Below are 19,515 nucleotides of genomic sequence, written 5' to 3'. Positions count from 1 at the left end.
TTAATGAGTTTGTGCTCATTATTCCTACAGGTTATTCTAGTTTAACTGGTATAGGAACACAAGCCTGGCTGAGCTCTGGGTGGATCCTAGCCGAAACCAGACGAAAGCTTGCGTGACCTTGAGTCCTCTCTGCGTTTCCTTCAGGATGACCTTGAGTTCTCTCTGCGTTTCCTTCAGGATGACCTTGAGTTCTCTCTGCGTTTCCTTCAGGATGCGTTTCATAGGCTAATACTTTCAGCATGACCGATCGGATTAGATCTGAGATTAGAGCTTCTTATGAGCGTCAACTCTCCAGACTGTCCTCGCTTCATTCAGATCCTCCAGACACACACACACACACACACACACACACACACACACACACACACACACACACACACACACACACACACACACACACACACACACACACACACACTCCCTCCCTCCCTCCTCTGGGAATCTGGGAAGGACAAGCCTAAAACTGCTCTATTAAATCACATCATGTCAAATTAAAACAAACAGATCATTGGTTTAAAACTATGGAAAGCTCATTGTTTGCATATGACTGAGAGTTTGAGGTCTGGTTCACCTCAGAGGATATTTGAGCTGCAAATAATCACTTTCCCCATCAATGACACAGAAAGCAGAGTGAGAAACGTCAAGTCAAGTCAAGTCATCTTCATTTATACAGCGCTTTTAACAATGTAGATTGTTCCAAAGCGGCTTTACATTGATAACAGGAAATTAAAGTAACCAAGATTGTTTTGGCTTTATAGCAGCTCTAGAATAATGTTATTGTCCAGCTAAAGTTAGTTTGATTGATTCACTTCCGTTGCTAAGATCATTAATTATTAACTTAGGGGCCGCTAACACGACACCGTTCTCACAGAAAACACTTAAAGTTCTCTCTCTCTCGGTTTTACAGATACTGGAAATGTGACTTTCAAATGAAAGATTGGTATCAAAGAGCACACCCAGGTTCCTAACCGACGACGAAGACTTGACAGAGCAGCCATCGAGTGTTAGACAGTATTCTAGATTATTATGTAAGGAAGTTTTTTGTCCAATCATTAGTAAATCTGATTTTTCAGAATTAAGTAGTAGGAAATTACGAGTCATCCAATTTTTTATATCAGCTATGCATTACATTAATTTTGTGAATTGGTAAGTTTCGTCGGGGAGTGAAGAAATATAGAGTCAGCATAACAGTGAAAACTAATGCCATGCTTCCTTTTGATATCTCCTAATGGTAGCATGGACAGAGTGAACAGCAACGGTCCTAGTACTGAGCCTTGTGGTATACCATACTGAACTTGTGATCGATAAGACATCTCTTCATTTACTGCTACAAACTGATAACAGTCAGATAAGTATGATTTAAACCATGCTAATGCAATTCCACTAATTCCAACATAATTTTTGAATCTATTTAAAAGAATGTTGTGGTCAATAGTGTCAAATGCAGCACTAAGATCGAGTAGCACTAAGATCGAGTAACACTAATAGAGAGATACAACCACGATCGGATGATAAGAGCAGTCTGAGCAGATCATGTGTGACTCTAATGAGAGCTGTCTCAGTACTTTGGTACGGTCTAAATCCTGACTGGAAATCCTCACAGATATCATTTCTTTCTAAAAAGGAACACAGTTGTGAGGATACTGCCTTTTCTAGTGTCTTTGACAGAAAAGGTAGATTCGAGATCGGCCTGTTATTGACAATTCTGTAGGATCAAGTTGCGTTTTTTAACAAGCGGTTTAATCATAGCCAGCTTAAAGGTTTTTGGTACGTATCCTAGAGACAAAGATGAATTAATGATATTAAGAAGAGGATCTATGACCTCTGGAAGCATCTCTTTCAGTAGTTTAGTCGGTATAGGGTCTAACATACATGTTGTCGAATTAGATGATTTAACGAGTTTAGTAAATTCTTCCTCTCCTATAGCAATGAATGAATGAATTTTTCCTCAGGGAGACTACAAAGCACTGCCTGATGCGATACTGTAGTAGACGGTTGCATAGTTAAAATGTTCTCTCTATATTATCAATCTTATAAGTGAAGAAGTTCATAAAGTCATTACTGCTGTGCTGCTTGGAAACTTCTGGGCTTGAAGCTTTATTTTTCATTAGTTTAGCCACTGTTTCAAATAAATACCTAGGATTATGTTTATTTTCTTCTAATAGGGTTGAAAAATAAGCAGATCTAGCAGCTTTTAAAACCTCTCTGTATGCAATCAGGCTCTCCTTCCATGAGATGCGAAATACCTCTAGTTTTGTTTTCTTCCAGTTGCTCTCCATGTTTCTGGCCGCTCTCTTAAGGGCCGAGTGTGCTCGTTGTTCACAGCGTTGGACCATTTTCTGCAGATGGACTTTATCTGCAGCCAGTACTAACTCTGATAGAAAGTCAGCAAATTCTTTGATAAAGTCTGTATGGTGCCCTGGTGGCCTGTATACAGTAGCCAGCACAAATCTCAAACGTGATTTATCATTTACACTATATATTGTTACATTACGCACCAACACTTCCAAAGAATTATATTTGAAACTAGACTTCTTTTGCAATGTCCAACAAGCCATACGCTCTCACAAACACGTGTTCTGACGCAGTGAAACACACATCGTGGAGCAGAGCGGACACTGACTGACAGGACAGAGCCGGTTACTCTTCATATGAAACTAAGCCTCAACATTCAAATGTGGTCATTTTTTAAAGAAATGTAAACAATAAATACCATTTTGTGGCTCTTTAATGTGTCATGACAGATCGCTCGGTTAAAGCTGCTCGTGAACCGATCATCTCGTCCTACTAGTTCATTTATAGAATCAAATAAACATGAATGAACATCGGAAGAAATGTTGTTTTAACCGCGGAAAGACGTTAATAAACACCGTTTTTCAAGTACAAATCCTCCAACGTTAATCTACTAATTCTCCTGACTGCTATGTCGGATGAACATGGTGGATTATGATTGGTCAGATCGCCTGTCAGTCAAACTCCCTGTGAATTGCAGTAAAAGACTGCAGTAAACGTAGCATCTCAATCTCTACATGCGATGTTAGATTATATAATTCAGCAGTGAATATTTGGAGATAACTGAGATTAACTCTACTTTCCAGAGGGTTTCTTGAGATGAAGTCCAGATGAACTATGTCTCTGAGCTTCAGCTCTCATTAGATGATGAGTTTAGTGTGTTCCCTACGGCTCGTGTGTGTGTGTGTGTGTGTGTGTGTGGGGTGGGGGGGTGCTTGGTGCTGGAAAAACTCTTGAAACAAAAGCTGCTCAGAAAACAAATCACCTCAGAGAGGATTGGAATTGTAAAGATGTTTATATCTCATATCTTCAGAACAAAGATGTATGAGGAATTATCATTTGTGTGTGTGTGTGTGTGTGTGTGTGTGAACAGCCTTCTCAACCAGGAGGCCTTACCAAACTTATTATTTATTTAAATTAATACATTATTATTCATAATGCCTGTATATGTCACATTAGCCTTAGCTTTGGTTGGGTCTCCTCTCAGTATAGGTGTATTCCCTGTGTTCCTGTGTTCTTCTGTACGATCACCTGTTAGTTTGCGTTAATCATCATGTTCAGGCCTGTTGAACTTCCTCGTTTCTGCGTATTGTTTGTTTTATGCTCACGATTCACTTGTGTTTCGTCTCTTGGATTAATAAAGAATGTTTATATTGGAATTATCGTCAACCGTCTACATCACTTAGACAAGTGTGACTATAAAATATATGAACACATTCAAAGGTTTGGGGTCAGTAAGAATAATAATAAAAAAAAAATACTTTTATTTATTCAAGGACTATTAAAAACATTTATAATGTTACAAAAGATTATATTTCAAATAAATGCTGTTCTTTTGAGCTTTCTAGTCATCAAAGAATCCTGAAAAATAAAATATGTGTTGGTTTCCACAAACATATGAACTGTTTCAACACTGATAATAATCATAAATGTTTCTCGAGCATCAAATCATCATATTAGAATGATTTGTGAAGGATCATGTGACACTGAAGACTGGAGTAATGATGCTGAAAATTCAGCTTTGATCACAGGAATAAATTGTAATAATATTTCATAATAACTTTAATCGCTTAAATGCAGCCTTAGAGAACAGAAGAGCTGATCTTCCTCTGTCACTGATCATATTCATAACCTCCCACCAGTTGATCTTCAATAATCTGCGATGGGGAAGTAAATCATCTCGAGCATCAGAAGTATTTCAGAATGACACGAGCGTTCTTCTGAAACATGATTAATGATACGAAGAAACACTGAATTTCTCAGAGAAGTGGGAATGTGTGCGGGGAAAAACCTGCAGTAATCATGAGTTCATCTGCCAGTTACAGGAGGAGGAAAACACACACACACACACACACACACACACACACACACACACACGATCGAGTGTGTTAAGACAGCGGCTGTTGCCAAGGAGATGCGGGGAGTTTCACCTGAAATAGCAGCGCGTGCGTGCGGCGATCACGGCCATTGTGTGTGTGTGTGTGTGTGTGTGTGTGTGTGTGTGTGTGTCAGCAGTTTCTGCGTAGGATGGATATTCTAGAAATACATTTTATATAAATCAGAACAGTAACAGCATTACATAAGAGCCGCTGGAATCTTCACTACAGGATTGTCCCGTTTCGGAGGATCGAGAGGCTCGATGATGAAGAAGAGGACGAACACAAGTCTCTGACACACACTGGCTGTTCTGCTGGTGTGTGTGTGTGGGAAGCAAGGTGGGCGGAAGGAGAGAGAGTTAGTCATTCCCAAAAGACTCACAGAAGAACATCAGCAAACCTGGAGAGCGAAACTTATTCTGTTCACTCAGAGCCTGAAGACATAACTTTATAAAGTATCAGCAGATATAAACATATAGATGAGGTTCAGAAGCCGATTCTGTTTCATCAGAAAAGATCTGTGTATTTTCAGCCACTCTTATTTCCCAGTGTAACTCTGAACACACACTCATTCGACACGAACACACACTCGTACGAACCGGCTGACCTTCCCATCTGACACACAAACTGCTCTGACTAGTTATACAAGTTAGTCATCTCATCCTTTTTCTTCAAGACTGATCATAAGTTTATGAAGTCAGAAAACCCTAGATTGGTGTAATTTAAATCTGAGAAATATGAGTAACTGTTAGTTGTTGAGTTAGTTCGCTGGTCAGGCGAGACTCGCTGTGTTCACTCAGATTCCCCTCAGATTAACTTTTGCTTTCACAATGACCCACACACACTCCCTGTGCTTTACTGGAAGAGCTGCTGGTCTTTATGGGAAAGCCTCAGACACGACGTGTTTATGACCCTTGCTAACACAACTGACTAATGACTGTCATTTCTCAATGCCAGAATTATGCCATCGACTTCTCTGGTTTAATAATGATTAAGACTCGGCAGATTCCCTCTCGCTCAGCGGTATTTCTCGGTTTGATGTTCAGCTGAATCAAAGCTTCAAATATTCAAGAAAAGCACATTGTTAAATGAGTTTTGACAAGAGAAACACAAGCGTTCAGAAACCACCTCCTCTTTATTGTTGATATAAAAGAAAACAAGGGAACAACGAACAGCATTTGAAAACCGCATGTTATAATTTAGAAGCAAATAAACCCGCTTGTTACACGACGAGGCAAGTCGCCTCTTAGTCCCTTCAGCCCGAGCTTAACCTGTCGCTCAAGTCTTTGTGTCAATCTCTCAAAAACATGGTAAATGAGGCTCCAGAACTGGCCGTCACAATCTCAAGTTCTGCTGGAACATATTCATATTCAAACTTAATCTTTTACTCAAACTTGAACACTCAGTTTAGATCTGATTGGGATCAAGGCCAAGAACTGGCTTGATGATCGTACAAACGCCTTAATACACACAAGGTAAACAGAGTAAACTCATTCAACAAAGTATTTCATTGTTCAGTATATGTATATATGACACGTGTTTAGGAAAAAGTCAAAGTTCTCTTCGTTTAGAAATGAACAATGCAATCAGTCTTCAGAGTTGGATCGAAACACATTTCCATGAAACAACAAAAAACAGGAGCGTTAGGCTTACATTTAGCGTTAAAATAGAGGTACACCCACACACACACACACACATTACAAAACAAATCAAGGACTTTCACTTGATGCCAGTGGAAAAAACTCGAGCACTCGGTGGACAAACGTACCAACAGTAGAAGCGTCCGAAACACAAACACCTGGAGCTCAAATGAAACACTGCTCAGTAAAAGCACTTCAATAAATAGAGCACTGGGAATGATAAACCTTATACAGTAGGTACTGTACACACACACACACACACACACACATTATCTCTAAACAATTTTGTACAAAAATACAATACGTTTGTGACATCAAAAACCTTATTCAAGTTTCAAAAAAATAAATATCTTCTTGTTGCACAAGGTTATTTGAGAGTACCTGTCTCAGGCATCCCTTATGAATCATCTCCAGACGGATAAAGATATATAAATAAGATAATCTGCGTCTCCACGAACTGCAAGGCATTGAACAGCAGTTCTGAGAAGCGACACTGGCAGACGATCACGATTCTGACACACGAGAGATTCATTATCATCAAGCGGATTCGACTTCTGTGCCGTTATCGACAATCCCGCAGAATTCCCATCATTTATTATCTGGATCTACTAAAAGCATAGTTGTAGTTATAGTTCAAACCATCATGCAATAAACAGAGGATAAATATTACACATCATTTAATGTTTCTGATTCATGTGCAATTGTTTAGTTTCCCAAAAAATAACGTGTCACTAAGACACTAGTATTCCGGCCAGTATTCTTCCTCTCCTCAGAAAACAACATAAATACAGATTCTGTATAAATAAAATCACTTCATAATTCATACAAAAAATAAAATGGCAAAAAATAAAGCAAAAAAAAAGCAAAATACTATAGATCAAAAGCCCTTTTGTTGTCGTTCTGAACTCAGGTCAGTTGTAAGCAACATGAGTATCCACACCGTTACTCTCGGTTAACACAGCATTAATACTCATCAGATAATGGCAAACACACACTATCATCCCGTTATTAAACGCACCTCCTCATGGGAGATTACAGTGCAAAAGGTCTCGGAATGCTCAGGAATTTCCCAACTCGAAAACGGCAAAAGGTACCAGTTAAAGTTTTGCACAGTACCACAATCCTTTCTCCGTAGATGTCTCTACTTTGCTTATAATGTTTTGATATTACGCAGTAATGTAATACTTCTTAAAAAGTCTTGTATAAAATATATTTTTCTCATATTCACAAATTGCACGATATCAAACCAACAAACAAACAAACAATATCCTGTAATGTGGGTATTGAGACACGGTGACGAGATTTCCACTTGAAACACATCAGATACGGGTGTATAAAGGGATTCAGTTCCACGGATGCACGGATCAGGTGCTTCGGGAAATGTTTGCATAATAGTGCATTATTATATAAACACAAACTCCTAAAACATATAAAGTTCGTCCAGCGGTCGAACAAGACGCCGATTGTAAAGAAAAATCCTTGCTTCCATTCTTTCAAAGCGTCGCATTTACAAGTCCAAAAAAAATAAAAAATTCAAGTGCAGAATTCCAAACACAAGTTTTTGTTCCCTTTCCGATTATCCCGACCGTGGCGCGTTTGCATCCCTCTGGAGTTTTTTTGAACAACTTCAATGCTCAAAAAAATAAAAATAAAAATAAATGTACTCCGTACTTTTCAAGAAGGACATTCCTGAAGAGTCGGAGACCCGGACTTCGGATCTTCCCGGGGGGATCTTCCCCGACGGGGCGAGCGAGGCAGAGAATGAGTGCGGAGATCGAGAGAGAGAGAGTGTTTCAGCAGCTGGTGTTCTCCGCACTCTTGGCCAAGCCGGAGCTGACGGAGATCTGGCACCCGTTGCTCACGTGGTTCATGACCTTCTGCTTGAGCTGGGACACCTGTTCCCTCAGGATGCTGGCGGTGGAGGCCAGGTCCGAGTTTTGGGTCTTCAGAACCTTTACCTTCTCCTCCAGGCGCGAGATCCGTTCCAGCTTGCGCTTGCGGCACTTGGAGGCGGCGATGCGGTTGCGGAGCTTCTTGCGCTCCGCCTTGATGCGCTCCTGCGTGTCCAGGTCGATGGGAGAGAGCGAGGGGGGCGAGTGAGGGACTTCGGGGACCGTCTGAGGAGCATCCAGAACCCTTCCCGGGGTGTGTCCTGAGGTGTGTCCCGTGGGGTGTCCCGGGGTGTGTCCCGAGGCGTGGGACGGGTAGGCCATCGGACCCGGGTATCCCGACGGGAGCTGGTTGGGGTTGTAACTGCTTAGGTTGGTGTAGATGGGAATGTCGGGTAGGTTCCTCTGGTAGGATCCTGGGATTGAGGCGGGAGGAGACATGGGAGCGCCGACCAGCTGGTTCTGCTTGTGGAGATCCGCCAGAGCTTTCACGAACCCGTCCGCAAACCCCTCCTGTTCGTTAGTGGCCTGGTTCCGGTACATGAAGGGATTCGCGGATGCGTTGGGAGCCGGGCTTGTCGTAACCAGCCCCTGGTTGGACTGGATGATCAGGTGCTCCAGATCCGGAGAGGACAGCTTGAGCAAGTTGAGGTCTGGCGAGGACATGTTGGGATTGTTCCCGCTCATGTTGGGATTCCCATTCCCAGTTTGTCCCTGCAGAAGCTTCAGGCTGGAGGCATTGCCCACGCTGGAGAAATTATGCGGCATGTTGCTCTTCTTGCTCATAATCTTGTGGCCTTGGTATCGATCATAATCTGGAATTTGCCCAAAGTTTGGAACGCTATCATCGTGATAGAAGGGCGTTTCCATCTTACCCGTCATTGAAGCAGCAAGACAGATTCCTCACAAGACATAATACGGGTTAGAAATGATTGTTTTCAGCCATCTGCTTGTTCCACACGAAAAAAAAAAAAAGAGTTGTTAAAAATTCGGAAGGACGTTCCTTTAGCATTAAACCTACAAAAGAGTAGAGGAGGAGAAATTAATCAGTGGAAATCAAAGTAAACAATTACTGTATCATCTCTAATGAAGCAAATAACAACATCGACGTGTATGTCTCAAGTTGATGTGATGTGAGCAATAATCCAGCGTGACTGATCTTCATAGGGACATTCAACAACATTCAACAAAAACTACCCGCGACACACACACACACACACACACACACACACACACACACACACACACACACACACACACACACAGTTTCAGTCTCTACATGATTAGTGTGTCATTAAAGTGATGAAACCAGGAAGCCTCGTTACAGTTCGCCTTCTTCCCGGCAATAAACCTGGACTTTTCTGGGCTTCATCCACACACAGCTGAGCTTCTCGTACACTTTCTCATTCATTTCAGCACATGGTCGTTAGAAAAATCCCCCGTCAAAATCCCAAAGCACACGCGCGCGCGCACGCGCGCACACGCGCACACACACACACACACACACACTCGCCCTGACAGAGAACAGACAGGCAGAAGCGCCACTTACTCTAGTGTTGATCGATATATAGTGATCGATAGTGAAGGTTCCCACCACACAATCCACTGCGTCAAAGCTCCGGTTAGTCACACTGTAAACCAGTATAAAACAGCGCGTCGAGCGCGATCTGAACCCACGCGCCGCGCCGTGACGCGCGATGAATGAACCCCAGCTCTTCTGCTCGCTGTCTCAGCGACTGAGGGACTTTCTGCTCGGGTGATTATTAATAACACACGCCCTTCTGTTCTCTCCAGTTCCTGAAACTAACGCGACAGCGCACGCGCCTCCTTCCGCTCGACGCGTCGCGTTTATTGGTCGGTGGAGCGTCGCCGCTCTGTTAAAGGATCACGTGATTATTATAGAATTTAATATGTGCTGCTGTTTTATTCAAATAAATGCTCTAAGGTGAATGTTACGTTTGAGTTTGTTAAATGCCAAGCAGAATGCCGTTGTTTGCTCTGTTTTTTTCACAGAAATGGATTTTCTTTAAGAGGTTTTGAATTAAATGATATAGTGAATTATATTTCAAATGCCTTGTAAAGTAGGGTTATTTACTGAAAGAACAAACACTGTAAGCATTCGTACACACACACACACACACACACACACACACACACACACATACATACTCTCTCTCTCTCTCTCTCTCTCTCTCTCTCTCTCTCTCTCTCTCTCTCTCTCTCTCTCTCTCTCTCTCTCTCACACACACACACACACACACACACACACAGAGTGAGCGCTGACATGTTCGCCCGATCCTCCAGACTCCACACTTCACTTCCAGTGTTGTTCCCCGTCGGTATTAGTTATCCGGTCCGAAGGTGATCTGCTCCAGGGCAACACACACACACACGCACGCACGCACGCACACACACACACACACACACACACACACACACACACACACACACACACACACACACACACGAAACCCCTAAACATTTGTCATTAAACCTGCAGTTGTGTGTGTGTGTGTGTGTGTCTAACAGCAGTTTGCTTCAAGGTCATCGCATACACCCAAGTCTCTCCTGGATTAATTTAAAAAGAGACGATTGCGTATGCACACACTCTTCAGAGAGTTTTTAGCATATATCTCTGTGTTGTAAATATATAATAATATATCAAACTGTAACGTTCACCTCTTCACAACATGCTTTGAATTTGATTGGTTTAATTTTATTCATTTCAGTATCAATAATGTTCTGGGTTTTCAGTTCTAATGGAGAAAATTATAAAAAACATGTTTTTAGAAATTATATTTTGCTTGTATATTTCAATTTTTATGTGTGTTGCCAAATTAAGTCACCATAAAATGAGATATTTTTCGGGTGGATTAGAGAAAAAGGGAGGAACTGGGGAAACAAATCCTGTGAGGGAAAATTTGGAACACAAATTTAGCATTTCAAAGGCTCATAGAAACGAACGCATCGCCTGTGAAGCCGTGATGAAATAATCTTTCGGCCCATTTCTGTGATGAGAAAGAGTTGCAGTTTGTGTCCGCGTTTAATATCTCACTCTTCCTCCTACGGCTTCTCTCCATCACGAATGTTTGATGTTGTCAGAAAGACTCGAATGAAAGCAGACGTTCTTCAGTGGGCTTAAGACATGTTTAAATGAGTTTCTGTCCCTCAGAGACACTGAACACGCACACCGATCACGTTTCTTTCACTTCCAGTGTGATGTTATCAGATCATCCTGAGCATCAGAAGTGACAGTAAAACATCAGAGTTTGAGGAACACACAGATCATCTCGTCTGTCGAGCGCTAACACATCAGTCATGATGAGGAGGAAAACACTTCTCCCGGGAGCAGTGGAATAACTGAGTGTGTTCATGAGGTAGCGTCTGACGCGGCAGAATAAACATGTGTTTATTTGAGCTTAAAGTGTGTGTGTGTGTGTGTGTGTGTGTGTGTGTGTGTGTGTGTGTGTGTGTGTGTGTGTGTGTGTGTGTGTGTGTGAGAGAGTGAGTCCAAGAGGCTTGCAGGTCGTCTGCTCCTGTTTTACTGACGGAAGAATATCCATGTTTTCCGGCTCCGTTCCAAACCCTGAGAGTCTGATGAGACCTCAGAGACGACAGACAGATCGGCTTTTTGTCATATTTTTCAGCACTGATTGAACTGTATATATATATTATATATATATATATATATATATATATATAAGCGATATTAAGAGTCCACATTTGTTCTGTCCTGCTGTGTTTGTGGGATCCTCTCAGTTCTCTGCTGTCTGACTGAATTAAAAGGCCGTTTTATTTGAATCTCTTTCTTTTTTGTTCTGGGATTGACTCTGAAAATGATGCTAGAGAATATGAGATATATGTAATATGATATATATTAACATTAATAAGCTATAATGTGATAATATATATTGCTTATAGCTGAATTGGATGCGTTTGACATGTCCCAGGTACTGACCTGACCTGAGTCCACACTGAACTGTGGATCTGAATAATGACAGCAGAATCTGAGAGTTAGTCTCTAATCTGATGAAGTTTCCTCGACTCTGTCACTGTGAAGCTGCAGTGAAGCGATCTGTACTGTAGAAAGCGCTGTAGAAATAATGCGGTCGTGACTTGGTTCTGAAAGCCTCCCTGTGATGGTGTAAAGCGTATAACAGAGATGTTGACTCAAGCTGCCAGTCATTTCTCTCAGGAATCCTGTTTTGACTGGATGTAAAGATGTAAAGAGCAGAAGGGAGATTCGGGTTGTAGGTAATCATTTCTGGAGACGCATCATTAAGTGTCAGAGGATGATTCACATGACGGAGGTGTAATCAGGGTTTGTTCATTCTTGGCCTTCGCTTCATCTATCTGTCAAACCAGCAGTGGTTCCTCTGACAGAAGACATCATGTGACGTATAACCAGATCTAGATGAGCGGAGTAACAGATCTCACACTGACCAGCTTCACAAACAACCATTATAACCAGTTAAAATTGCAAAATTAACCAGTTGATCGGCAGACCTTACTTACTTAGAGTCTAGTATAAACAATAATCAATCAATCAATGGAAATTTAGTCTAAACATTCTTAGATCAAGACACATTTACTGGAAAGCGAAATGACTGAAGATATTAAAGGACAAGTTCGGTATTTTACACTTAAAGCCCTGTTTACAGATCGTATCTGATGAAATAGAACGGTTAAGATAAAAATTTGGACACATGCTGCTGTCCCGAGAATTTTAGGTTTATTTCGCTTCCCCCCCCCACCCCCACAATGGTTGTCTATGTGCACTGGAAGATTCCGTCCTAAAAACACATTAAACTTTCGTTTACAAAGACGTGAAACTCACCGAGTGGTCAGGGGTGTTCACTGATATGTTCCATCAAAAATCGCTGAAAAAGATGCATTCCAACAGGTTTTATCGTAGTTTTTGTCCAACTCCATTGACTTAATAGGACGTGCTGTGAGACCGCAGCACCTTTACAGTATTACTCCGCCACTTCTTCTTCTGCTTCTTCTGTGTATTCAATGAAATGCCCGTGGTTTGCTTGCAATTGGCAAAGGTGCATTATCGCCACCAACTGGGCTGGAGTGTCTATTATTCAAGCTCTCAACGGAAGAATCACGGGTGTGACGCGTTTGGCAAAATAGGTCCACAAATGCGAAATAAACCTAAAATTCTCGGGACAGGAGCATGTGTCCAAATTTTAATCTTAACCGTTCTATTTCATCAGATACGATCTGTAAACAGGGCTTTAAGTGTAAAATACCGAACTTGTCCTTTAAGTCTTGTTTAATGAAAGTGAAGTGAGTTTGAGTTTAAAACAAGAACTAATTTCTGGAGTCAGAAATATAATCTTAATTCAAAGGGAAACTAGATTCTTTTTCTGACTCCATTGGCAGATATAAGTTCTTTTTTTAAACTCAAACTCACTTCATTTTGATGCATTTATTGTTAAAAAATACTTATTTAAGAATGTTCATATATTTGTGCTAGAAAACAAGACTTGATTCTGATGGAAATCATCGTGTTTGCAGTGTATAGTCTAGAATACACACATTTCAGCAGATTAGACCTTTAGTCAGGAAATGTGTTTCTTTGAATTTATGTTCGTAGGATACGGGAGACCTTGTGATATTGTTAAATTTACAAGGATGGTTCATCGATATCTTTCATCAGAGGCGTTTTGCTGTATTAACACATCTATCCCACTATTGTGGATGAGTGTGAGATGAAGCAGCTCCTCATCGTCACATGACTCTCTCTCTGCTGTTGCCACAGAAACATCGGTTGAATGTCAAGTTTGGACTCGGCGCCGGTTTAGAGCCGTCAAGAGCTTCAGCAGAGAGAGAACAATTCAGATCTGCGAAGACGAGCATGAGCAAACAAAGCATTGAGGACGGCAGGAGTGAAAGAGGAAGAAAAGAGCAGCATGACTTGTGTTTGAGATTCTTAACCAGCTGAAATGTGCAGGAGAACTGATCGATCACAGAACCAGACACATGAAAATAAAGGGTCCGTTTGGTTGTTTATTCGTAAAGCTGTCTTGATTAAACATTATTGTATTTCTCAGAAGCTTTAAAGGAGTCGTTCACTTCAGAATTATAATATCCTGATTATTTACTCTCCCCCTCGTCATCCAAGATGTTCATGTGTTTCTTTCTTCTGTCGAAAAGAAATGAAGGTTTTTGAGAAAAACACTCCAGGATGTTTCTCCATATAGTGTCTTCAATGGGGTCCAACGGGTCGAAGGTCCAGATGTGAGTTTCAGTGCAGCTTCAAAGTCTCGACACGATCCAGCCGAGGAATAAGAGTGTTATCTAGACAAACCAGCGGACATTTTAGAACATAATAAACATTTATATACTTTTAACCACAAATGCTGGTCTGTGATGCGCCACACATTTTGTAATCAGGGTGAAAGGTCAAGCGTGACGTAGGGGGAAGAACAGACCCAGTGTTTACAAAGCCGTGCAAAGACTCAGTCAAACACCATTTACAAAAAATTTTTTATAAATAAAAGGTAAAACAATAATGCCAGATGTTGGAGGAGAAAATTTGAGTTTTTCACCCCAACACTTTCCATTTTCCTCAAAAACCTAAATTTCTTTTCGACGGAAGAAAGAAAGAATATTTTGGATGATGTCGTTCATTATCAGGAAATTCTCCTTTAAAATAATAATGAAGCTGAAAAACATGCATGATGTAGTATTCTTCATAGCTTCAGCTGATATGATGGTTAGGGGAACCGCAGGGTTTGTGGATCTACAGCACGTGGAACGCAAGTTTCTTTAAGATGCCAGTGTTTCTCACAGCACATGCAATGCCATGTCTTGATTACGAGTTCATGAAAGCGTTGGCCAATCGTCATCAACTGTGAAGTGAAAAGCAGAGACGTGTGATTCCAGGATGAGATGCTCAACCGGCCAATGTTTACAGAAGAACACAAAATAACTAATACGGTCACATTCTGCTGGCCTGACATAAGGCCCGCTTCACATTCGCTCCGCCAGTTGGGTTTCTTCCATCTTCCCCAGGCAACCGTTGATAATGATGAACGTCAGGCTTCAGTGATCGAGACACCAGAGCCTCGGCCCAAAGAGAAATAAATTATTCATCTCAAACCTCACCTTCGTTCAGTTCAGTTCTGTATGAGGATCTGGATCCGACTCAGAACTGAAGAATCCACTCAGAAGAGTGAGTCTGAATCTGAGTCTGAATCTGAGTCTGAATCTGAATCTGAGTCTGAGTCTGAATCTGAGTCTGAATCTGAGTCTGAGTCTGAGTCTGAGTCTGAATCTGAGTCTGAGTCTGAATCTGAGTCTGAGTCTGAGTCTGAATTTGAACCTGAGTCTGAGTCTGAATCTGAATCTGAGTCTGAGTCTGAGTCTGAATTTGAACCTGAGTCTGAATCTGAATCTGAGTCTGAGTCTGAGTCTGAATCTGAGTCTGAGTCTGAATCTGAGTCTGAGTCTGAGTCTGAATCTGAATCTGAGTCTGAGTCTGAGTCTGAGTCTGAATCTGAATCTGAATCTGAGTCTGAGTCCGAGTCCGAGTCCGAATCCGAGTCCGAGTCCGAGTCTGAGTCTGAGTCTGAATCGGCCGTGACACACTTTATGTTGAATGACAGGAACAGAAATTTACTTTTTTTTTTAAAGATTTGAATTTATTAGTGCAACACAAGCTTTGCAAAAAGAAAACATCATTACTTATATATTGTATTATAAATTAAGATACGTTTAATGGATAAGCAAATTGATTTTAGATATTAAAACTATAAAAAATGTGTCTAAATTAAGTGAGTTCTTATCTATGTATCCTCTTTTTATTCTTCTAATTCTTTTGAAAGTTTAGCTTTCAGACGCAGGACTACAGTGAGTCGACGGTGTAAAGCCTGGAGACACTCGATCTGTGTAAACACACACTCTATCAGACTCTTATCGGATCGATTTAATAATCAGTTTAAATCATTTTTATTCTCTGCTTTTATTCTTATTGTATTTATTATGCATCTGTTGTGATTATTTTATGATTATTTTAATTCCTTTTTATGTAAAGCACTTTCAATTACCATTGTGTATGAAATGTCCTGTATAAATACACTAGCCTAACCTTCAGAAAATAGGAAGAATGTTTCGATTTTTGTGCTGGAAAACAAGACAGAAACACTGAGGAAGAACATCATGTTTGCAGTGTGTATGTGTGTGTGTGTGTGTGTGTGTGTGTGTGTGTAGATACATGTAAGTAGATATGTTTCTCTAAACTAAGTTTAATTATTTCAGAACAATTAACAGCCACCAAATTCTCAATACTTGATGTTGTGTGAATGAACATATTAATAGATAATGTACACAAAATAATTTGAATTCCATTTGAATTCTGTTTCCTTAAAGGAGACATATCATGAGAATCAGACTTTCCCCGTGTGTCAGTGCTATAATCGGGTCCAGTGCTTCTACAACCCAGAAAACATGAAAAGTGAAGCCCAGTAACTGTGTTCTGGTGAGTCTTTCTCTGCAAGTGTGAAACTGTTCTGTGGTTGAGCACAGACGAGCACTGAACACTATTGACCAGAACATGTCACCGCTGTCTTATAAACACCTCAGGAACTGTGGACACTTGTGGAGAAGTTCAACATGATGATGAGATGATCAATGTAACTCCACAACAACTACAGAAATGTCTCCACTAACATTCAGAAACTCTTCCTGAGTCTCTCCGTAAGGCTGCACTCGCTACTGGTTATTCTGGGATTCTGGATGAGTGAGATTGGCCTGTTTTGTTATTGCCGGAGTTTCTGAAGCTTGTGTAAAGACTCCGCCCTCTTCTGAACAGAGGCGGAGCTAAAGTTAATTTGCATTTAAAGGGACACACACAAAAACGGCACGTTTTTGCTCACTCTTAAAAAAGGGGCAAATTTGACAAGCTATAATAAATGATCTGGTATTTTAAGATGAAATTTCACAGACACATTCTGGGGACACCAGAGATTTATATTACATCTTGTGAAAAGGGTATAATATGTCACCCTTAAAATCTTCATTTTGTTTGCGATCTCAGATTTAAATCGGACTTTGATTTCAAAGCCTGTTTCCATGTGAACACACACACACACACACACACACACACACACACACACACACACACACACACACACACACACACACACACACACACACACTCTCTCTCTCTCTCTCTCTCTCTCTCTCTCTCTCTCTCTCTCTCTCTCTCTGTCGGAGTGCATGCTGGGAGTGAGTGGAAGGAGCGTCTGTGAGCGTGAGTTGTGCCCGCTGTGGCTTGAAAGTGCGTTTTCTATTTTCTAACTTTATTTCTATCTTTCTTGTGTATCAATTGATTGTTGGTAAGAATAGAGCCTCCTATTCTTGTGTTTCTGTTTTTTGTGAGTCGCCAGTGACCAGTGTCTTGAACTGGGAGGCATGGTGGCTCCAGGTTTCAAAATGTTTGATACACTCACTCGTCGTCACGCAATTAAAGTGTTATCGTCTTTAAGCGTAGACGAGTGTAGTATTGCGGTAGGCAACATTGTTGGACACGATAATGTGGTTGCAGCTTCAAGAATGAACAATGCCATTGTTTTATTTCTGAGCTCTATAGCTAAGGCAAATGAGGTAGTAGAGAAGGGTTTGGCTGTAAACGGCTTGTTTACTCCCGTCCTTCCTTTCTCTACGCCTGCTAGAAAGGTGACAATATCAAATGTACCACCTTTTATTACTGACGAAAAGCTCGTAAAACATGTTGTGTCTTTCAGGCGTTATGTTTACGTGATCTTAAATAATCACAATATGGATTTAAATCTTTCGCTAAATTTTAAAGTTGATGATTTTGATTACACCGTGTTTGTGTCAACTGACTCAATGCGTTGTTTTGGTTGTGGAAAAACAGGACACACTGTTCGAACTTGTCCCATAAAGGGAACAAGTAAATCTAATGAGAGTAGGCTTACAAACTGCGACAGTCGCGCCGATAAGCCTAATGCGGAAGTGCAAACCACCACTGCTGCGGGAGAAGGTCCGGCTGGACCGACTCCGTCAGCAGAGGTAAGAGAGAAACATGATGGTGCACAGGCCCAGAGCGAAATGCCAACTGTTTCTAGTGATATCTTTACCGAATCTTTTGAAAATTTAAGCAGCGAAGCTTTTTTTCGAAATCGCACTGAAGACTCTAGAACAGAAGCACAAGCCTCCACTGTTGTAGGAGCGGGTTCAGTTGGACCGGCTCCGTCAGCAGTGGAAGGAGAGCAAAATCATGATGAGGCAGAAGGTCAGGGTAACATTGACAAAGAACCCCATGAAAGCAAAGGAACAACTTGTTTTGAAAGTGAGGAGGTCAATATGCAAGTAGATCATGGCGCAAGCCTTGTTGAGTTTAAGAAACCCATTAAAAGAAAAATGAGCCTTGAGGTAAAGTCTGCAAAAAAATCAGGAAATGAGCCTGTAGCGATTGGTATGGATGAGCCTGCATATGAGAGTGACTGCTCAGATCCGGGTGCTTCCATTTGCTCACAAGGAAGTGCGCCGCTTTTTGTGCCGATTCAGTGGTCTATAGGTTACGGTGTGAGTGAAATTAAATTATTTCTCAAGATCACCAAAAACATGAAGAATGTTCAAGTTGTCGATTATTTTCCTGATCTTGAGAATTTTACTAAAGTCACGAGGTGCTTTATGAGTGAACGTAAATTTACTCAAAAAGAAGTGTACCGACTTAAAAAGTTCCTGACAAAGGTCAATCCTACACTGACGAATAATGATGATATGGCCTAGACGAATGCGTTTTGAGCGCTTTTCCTTTTTTGTAATATGCCTTTTCTTTTCTTTTCTTTTTTCATGAATACATTTAATATAGCTACTCTTAATTTAAATGGAGCAAGGGGGAGTCAAAAGAGGGCAGGACAGAGAAAGATAGATGTCTTGCTTGCACAAGAAACACATAGTGATGCATTTAATGCAATTGAGTGGGAAAAAGAGTGGAATGGGCTTGCTATATTAAGTCATAATACCACCCTTAGTGGTGGTGTGGCCATTTTGTTCTCCCATAGTTTTATCCCACATTCTTATACAGTGGAGGATGTTTTGAAAGGTAGAATTTTAAAAGTAAGAGCACTTTTTGAGAATTCTGTTTTTATTTTCATCTGTGTATATGCTCCAACATCAACATTAGATAGAATGTGTTTTTTGGACGCACTTGGTACAACTTTGGAGAAGTGCTGCAATGAAGAATATTTGTTTTTGGGTGGTGATTTTAATTGTACAGAGAAAGACATAGACCGGAATCATCTTGAACCTCACATGCCTTCACGCAGAAAATTGGTACAACTTATTGAAATGCAGGATTTATGTGATGTGTGGAGAAATTTGCATAGAAATGTGTCACAGTATACATGGACTCACATATATGCTAACTCTGTATCTCTTGCGATGCTGGACCGACTGTATGCTTTTAAACACCACTTAAGCATTTTTAGGAATTGTTGTATTGTTCCAGTTAGTTTTTCAGACCATAGTTTAGTATCATGTTCCATCTTTATTAATTCTATTAGGTCTAAAAGTGCTTACTGGCACTTTAACACTTCTTTGCTGAGTGATAATCAT

General features: G+C 40.9%; 1 protein-coding gene across 1 annotated transcript; it reads right to left on the bottom strand.

Annotated features, from left to right (window-relative positions):
* Positions 1-5,504: 5,504 nt before the first annotated feature.
* Positions 5,505-8,800, bottom strand: june (JunE proto-oncogene, AP-1 transcription factor subunit). Its single transcript, XM_082171580.1, has one exon. The coding sequence runs from the start codon at positions 8,797-8,799 to the stop codon at positions 7,822-7,824; it is 978 nt and encodes a 325-aa protein (XP_082027706.1). The 5' UTR covers position 8,800; the 3' UTR covers positions 5,505-7,821.
* Positions 8,801-19,515: the final 10,715 nt, after the last annotated feature.

Source organism: Leuciscus leuciscus (assembly GCF_965113295.1).
Source record: "Leuciscus leuciscus genome assembly, chromosome: 5".
NCBI lineage: Eukaryota > Metazoa > Chordata > Actinopteri > Cypriniformes > Leuciscidae > Leuciscus > Leuciscus leuciscus.
Note: the sequence above shows the minus strand (reverse complement) of the source record. Positions and strands in the feature narration are given on the sequence as shown.

Coding starts and splice junctions, on each gene's coding strand:
- june (XM_082171580.1), bottom strand. CDS start 8,799: ATGACGGGTAAGATGGAAACGCCCTTCTATCACGATGATAGCGTTCCA.